This window comes from Lactuca virosa, chromosome 9 (genome assembly GCF_052849685.1).
Source record: "Lactuca virosa cultivar CGN04683 chromosome 9, Lactuca_virosa_CGN04683_v6, whole genome shotgun sequence".
In the NCBI taxonomy this organism is placed as follows: domain Eukaryota; kingdom Viridiplantae; phylum Streptophyta; class Magnoliopsida; order Asterales; family Asteraceae; genus Lactuca; species Lactuca virosa.
The window spans coordinates 278761364-278768378 of record NC_136434.1 but is presented as its reverse complement, the minus strand read 5'-3'; the positions used below and the strand labels follow the sequence as shown (position 1 = coordinate 278768378).

General features: G+C 39.9%; 1 protein-coding gene across 1 annotated transcript; it reads left to right on the top strand.

The window, feature by feature from the left end:
• Positions 1 to 5360: 5360 nt before the first annotated feature.
• On the top strand, positions 5361 to 6739 carry LOC145137654 (histone H3.3). Its single transcript, XM_079071780.1, has 5 exons — positions 5361 to 5487; positions 5936 to 6007; positions 6099 to 6175; positions 6259 to 6349; positions 6440 to 6739. Exons 2-5 carry the CDS (start codon positions 5936 to 5938, stop codon positions 6608 to 6610), a joined length of 411 nt encoding a protein of 136 aa, XP_078927906.1. The 5' UTR covers positions 5361 to 5487; the 3' UTR covers positions 6611 to 6739.
• Positions 6740 to 7015: the final 276 nt, after the last annotated feature.

The window sequence follows — 7015 nt, the reverse complement described above, 5'->3', positions numbered from 1 at the left end:
TCCCCACTTGGGGTCCGAACCCGAACTAACTGCTGTTTACAGTCGATCACTTCCCCCATTAGGGCTCACCCAATACATGCCTACGATAACCTTGTTCCCACGCAGAGGAATGGGAACCAAATCAACCCGATACTGCTCACTGAATAACTGGAGAGTACAACCCCGATGAACCCTCGCAACCCGAACAGAACTATCATCAGCAATCTCGACATCTAGACGACAATCCATCTCCCCTTGAGCTCCAACAAATCTCTTGCTAAGCGCAAGCGATACAAACGATCGGGTAGCCCCCGAATCAAACAATACCAATGCAGAAATATCGTTCACAAGGAACGATCCTAAAATAAAACATATAAACATAAGCAAGCAATTCAATATAAATAAAGAGATAATGAGAAGATACATACTCGTCACTACATCGGGAGTTGCATGCGCCTCCTCGACCATCAATTGGAAAACCATGCTCTTCGCCACAGGCGCGTCTGCCCGGCCCTGGCGGCCGTCAGTAATCCGAAGAGTCACGGGAGCAGGTGCTAACACCGGTCATGCTGCAGCTAAACTCGGACAATGGGCCTTCTTGTGACCCCTCTGGTTGCAATGAAATCAAATCAGATATGATCCCTGTGTGGTGGTAGCTGTAGAATCCCTGCTATAATGACCCTTTCGGCCGCACTTTAAGCAGCCAGAACCACCACCCCTACACAGTCCCTCGTGCACCTTGCCGCACTTACCACAGCGGCTATGACCCTGATGACCTCTCGATTTGGAATTTGATACCTTGGGCCTCTTGTCCGAACCTCCTGATGTCTGAACCTCACCTGGTTTCCCCTTCCACTCCATCTCCAGGTCAATCTCCCTCTCCCTAGCTCGAGCTATCATATCCTCCAGCGTCTTGCAGCTGGATCGGCTCACAAACTGCCGAATGTCACTCCTCAACATCTCATGATATCGGGACTTCTTCATCTCCTCATCCGCCACATATTGTGTAACCATAAGCGCCTTCTCCCTAAACATCGTAATGATCTTAGCCACCGTCTCCATAGTCTGGCGGAGATCCTAGAACTCTTGCGCCAACTGTTGCACCTCAATCATCGGTGCGAACTCAGCTTGGAACTTGGCCGATAAATCATCCCATGACATCACATCAACAACATCATCACCCACTGCACATCCTACCTCCTCCCATCAGTCTCGTTCCCTATTCTTTAAAAGGCAAGAAGCTAGTCTGACCTTGTCCTCCTCGGGGCAACTATTGGTGCGAAAGGCGTTAGAAAAATCTGCTGACCACCACCGACACGCTATGGGGTCCTTCTCCCCATGATAGTCTGGAGCTCCACATGCCCGGAACTCCCTGAGTGTCAAAGAACGTGTTGTCGCTAGTGTCATCATCTCAAAACGAAACGAGCTCAACCGCTCATCCAAAACCTCCATAATATCCTCTTTGACCATGTCGAAGATGACAGGAGTCCGATCAAGAATGCAATGAGTAATCTCAGACGAGATGAACTCCCTAGTCTGCTCATCGAGCTGCCCAACTCCAGATCCTGAGTCTGAACCCTCACTGGCACCAGAACTGCCAATATGTCTGCCTCTCAATGTCACCATACGGAAAATAGACCATATAAACCATCAGAATACACATCGATGTATATATATACATATATCTATATATATATATATATATACATATATATACATATATATATATATACATATATATACATCTATATATATGTATATATATATATATATATATATATATATATATATATATATATATATTTGAGAATCACAAACTCCTCAAGCTCCCTGGCCTCATCGTAACTCTCCTTGAATCGAGCACAGATCCTCTGCTTCCAGTAGTACGGGCCCATACTACCTTCCACATCTATCTGTACTTTCCTCAAGAATTGCCTTGAATCAACCAAGTTACTTTATATCCCTACAACTTCCCCTCACAGATAAGCCTCCCAACACTAGATCTCATCCTAGGTTTTACTAGGGCAAACTCCATACTACTATCCGCCATCAGCTGCAGAAGGAACTCCCGCTAACTCCCTTTATAACTAGTTCATAAATACAATTATTGTAGGGTTTCAAAGTACTCCATGGATGATGGCAATGGGCCCCTTGATGAAGTGTAGGAATCCACTAGCTTTGGGATTATAGGAATCCACCTCCGATCCCAAACGACGAGAACTAGCAATGAGATCCTCCTTCCTGAGGGACTATAGGAATCCACTAGCTTTGGGCTCCAGATGAGCCCCTAACTGCCCTGATACAATCTCAGCCCGAAAGGCCCCGAGATGACCATCCAATAGCTCCAAAATTCCTTCCCTGACCGAACCAAGGATCACAGGAGTCCATGCTAGAATACCGCAGGTAATCTCCAACGAGGTGAACTCCCACACACGTTCATCAATCAGCTTAGTACCTGCACCCGAGCCGGAACCAGAACTTGAACCCCCTTCCTGAGAACTCAACACCATACTGAAAAACAACAAAAAAAAGATAAGAACCTACCCAAGAATCTTCCTCCCACATGCTTCCTAGATTCTCCAAGACTCTCCCTGATTCAAGTATGGATCTTGTGCTTTAAGTAGTATGGGCCCAATACTACCTTCCACACCTATCCATACTTTCCTTAAGAATCATCCTGAATCCTCTACTTCACTTTCTCAAATCCATACTTCAAGCACTCGCTAACCAGCACAACAGAACTCACTAAAGCATTCCCTAGGCTTTCCTAGGTTCCCGAGCTCACCCTACCACCAGCTGCTGAAGAACTCCTCATAATGTCAGTTAGCTACTTCGTGAACACAATCACATGCAACCAAGCTCAGATAATCCTTCGATTAAAAGACTCATCCCTACAACGGTTAGACTCAAATGAGAGTTGCGCAATAAGGTCAAATCCATCACTATGAGATTATTTAGTCTTTATTACATGTGACTTAACATGTTCACTTAACAACTAACTCACATCACTTAAGAGTCCCACAAAGCACGAAGCAATCAACATTCGAGTAGTAGCACTCCAATCCATAAAATGATCAAAGAACATTTAAACTCACACACCACTACTCATGCTAGGAATTTCCACCCTCACTGCCTATTGCCTTATGCATGCAAATTATACACAAAACATGATCAAATAGACTGCCGAATAAAAAAACTCTACCCTAAGACCACAACTAAACGAGGAGCAGGAAACAAGGCCAAATCAATTATTCTAGGGCTATAAGATCCTAATCGTATACAATTTTTAAAGCATACATAACAATTACTGATACCAATAACTATTACCATCCCAACATAGCATCCAATGCTCTCAAGGCTACAATGCATCATATATATCAAGCCAATCTATCACTAACTAATCATCACTAGCATGCAAGTCTACCAGCTCATGCAATATGCATACAAAGGCATCTCTCGTAGCATTATATCATGCAAAAATTGAGCAAATCCTTAGCCCTAATTAGCATGCGATTCACAGATCAAATCATATCAGATAACATGTATGATTATTTTGGAAAAATTTACTTAAGAGAGAGAGAGAGAGAGAGAGAGAGAGACGAGCCCTCAATTATTTTTTAATTGTTAAAATAGATAAAAAATGAAAGAAAAATAAAAAATACATGCCCAATGATATTATAGTAATTTTAATTTTCGGAAGACCAAAACCACATACAAACATGATCAAAATGACCGTCACTCCAAAAAATTAGGGTTTAAACCAAAACAAAAAAAAGTATACTACAGAGACCATTTTTGTAATTTTGTCTATGGATAACTAAAAAAAAAGCTCAGTACCTAAATAGGAATAAAATTAAAATTTTGTTAATTATCCCTCAGTTTAACTTAGCGACGCCTTTTTAAACGGGGACTGATTAATCCACAACACGTTTTCATCCATCCACAGAAAAAAATTATGTTTTGACGATAATACCCTTAAGTTTAATTCCTAGATAGAAAATCTCAGCCCCAAGTTTGGAAACTCCAAAAGAAACATGACGAAACAACCCTTCTTCCTCCATGATGTTGCTTGTTCTTCAGTCGACCCTGTTTCTTCAGCCGACTCTCTACACCGCCTCCATCGTCGATCAACAATCCAACCCAAAACTTAAACATCGATAATCCAAATTCTCGATCTTCGTAAATCGAGCTTAGGGCTCTTGAAGACGATATGAGCAAATTAACCTCAAGTTCATCCACATCGACCTTAAGGAACGTAAACATGGGGCATCTTCTTAGCAAGCTCAACCGATACTGGTTCAATCACACGGCAAGGACCACACATGAGGGTGTGAAATCGGCAACCACCTGTCAACAAGTCCTTTCAAATGTTAAGGCTTTAAGGATATCATACGATCAAAATTGTTCTGAAAACTCGTAGGAAGCAACTCAACATAAGTTCATCCACAAAATCCAACAAGGGTATGTCAAGATTAGAGGCGAAAATGGCAAAACAACAAGATAGATCAAAAGGGGAAAACCATTTCCTTAATAACTTATATGAATCGATAACCAATTTGTAGAGTCAAATTAGTTGATTTTAAGAGTAAAACCTAACAACTTTCATCAATTCAGGCTACTGAACAAAATCAAAAGGATAAACCCCAACACTATGGAAATCAAATTTAAGAAAAAAACAAAGAATGAAATGCGTAAATCCACATAAAAAAAACAAAAAATAAAGAACAATTTCTAAGAAGAGAAGAGGAATATAAGAAGTAAGGGTTATCAATTTCTTAAAACCTGTGTTCAAGCTTGCTTTAATATGAAGAAATCAGAGTTTGATAAGCTTCTTGATTGAAGATTTGAGGTTTATTCTGGTCCCAGGAGTAATCTGATTTGTGGGTTTGGAACTGGTACGCTTCTGGAGCTGTGACAGTGAGTTTGGATTCACAGGTGGCTGCAGGTGTTGGTAGCAACCGAGGATGTGTGTTCATGGTCTTTTGGAAACACATGATCTTGCAGCGCCGAAGGAAAAAGAAGGATAACAATGCCCATAGATTGCCGGCTGAAGATTGCAGCGGTGTGTACGCAGTGGTCCTCTGAAAACATGGCATTTTTCTCTCCCTTCAATATCTTCAAATTTAAATGAAGGCATAACTGTCTTTTTACTATAAAAATATGTGGATAGATCAAAAATACCAGTGGAAAAATCAGCTCCCTTTTTAAACCTGGCTTAGAACGAAGCACATAAAGCTTATATACAAATTACACAAAAAATCAACCAATAAGAACAAAGTATTAGGGTTCTACGATCCGCCTCATCCACATGGGAGACGCATCTCAACCGTCAAATCTATCCAAGAAAAAACACAGGATACGGAATCATTACCGTCAGATCCATCAAAACCACTCGATGCGAGGAAACAAAGACGCTATAAATACCCTTGTGCTTTCTCAACTTGAGTTCTCAGATTTATTTTTCCCCCAAAATTTACCGATTCGTCACCGATAAGAAAATCGTTCGCGGTATGTTCTCTAAGCTTCTCTAAATTCTGTTTATTTTCTCGTTCTTAATCGATTAGTTAGCAGAGAAAACCTTTTATAAGATCTGTTGGTTTCCAATTTCGTTGATTTCGGTTTTAGGGTTTGTATTCAGTTTTTCCTTTCATGTTCTTCATTAGATGATTAGATTGTACAAGAGACTGCTCGTTTCCCTCCCTTTCTTCTCTTTCTGAAGAGAATTTCCTGACTTATTTTGGTCGTTCGCTCTAGTTTTTTCAATTTCATTGATTATCTGATTAGGGTTCGTTAATTATTTCTTCTAATTACTTCAACGAGATAAATCTGTGCATCATCTTGATTTCTCCTCTATTCTTTGATGTCGCGGTTGGATCGTATGTTCAAAAAAAATTCATGGATCGTATGTTCATCAAATTCGTAATGATTTCTATGTTTTAATTACTGTTTCTTGTAGATGGCTCGTACCAAGCAAACTGCTCGTAAATCCACAGGAGGAAAGGCCCCAAGGAAGCAGCTTGCCACCAAGGTATATTCTTTTCCTTTCTTATCTATCAAAATACCCGTTTTTCTTCAATTCTTGATGCTAAATTGTTTAATTATGATTATGATTATGATAGGCTGCTCGTAAGTCTGCTCCAACCACAGGAGGCGTGAAGAAGCCTCACAGATACAGACCTGGAACTGTTGCTCTTCGGTATGTTACATTTCTTTCTAATTCAATATCAATTTTGACATTTTTATCCCATTTATATATTGAAATTGGTTACTATTGTGCAGTGAAATCCGTAAGTACCAGAAGAGCACTGAACTTTTGATCAGGAAACTACCATTCCAGAGGCTTGTTCGTGAAATTGCTCAAGATTTCAAGGTTAGTTTACACATGGGATTTGAACTGGAATCGGAATTCAATTTTATTCCAACTTTTGTTAACTTATTGTTATGATGTGAAATGTTGCAGACGGATTTGCGATTCCAGAGTCATGCAGTGTTGGCATTGCAAGAAGCAGCTGAGGCGTATTTGGTGGGATTGTTTGAAGACACAAATCTGTGTGCAATTCATGCCAAGAGGGTGACTATCATGCCAAAGGATATTCAGTTGGCTAGGAGAATTAGGGGTGAGAGGGCTTGATTTGGGTGTTATGAAGTAGTAATTAATATGTGTTTTGTTGGATTGGAAACTGTGGTTTCTTTGTTATGTTTGGTAGGATTGTGAACTTGATTGTTGGTGGATTATGGTAATGGTTTGAGTATTTTCTTATGAGATGTTGCAATATTTGTCAAAATCAAAACGCTGGTAATAATGGAGTATCAAGGACTAAATGTTTAATTAAATAATTAAAACACAAAAAATCTGTGTACTTAGAAAAGTATCAGATAGTAGTTTGAAGAATGTTTGGAGCATATTTATAACAAGAAACCGATCTGATCAATACTTTTTACTTTTTATTGTGGATCTTTACTGTATGTGTATTATTAAAATTTCATTCAGTTTCTATTCGGAGCTTTATTTTTTTTGTGAAAAACTGAATTAAAT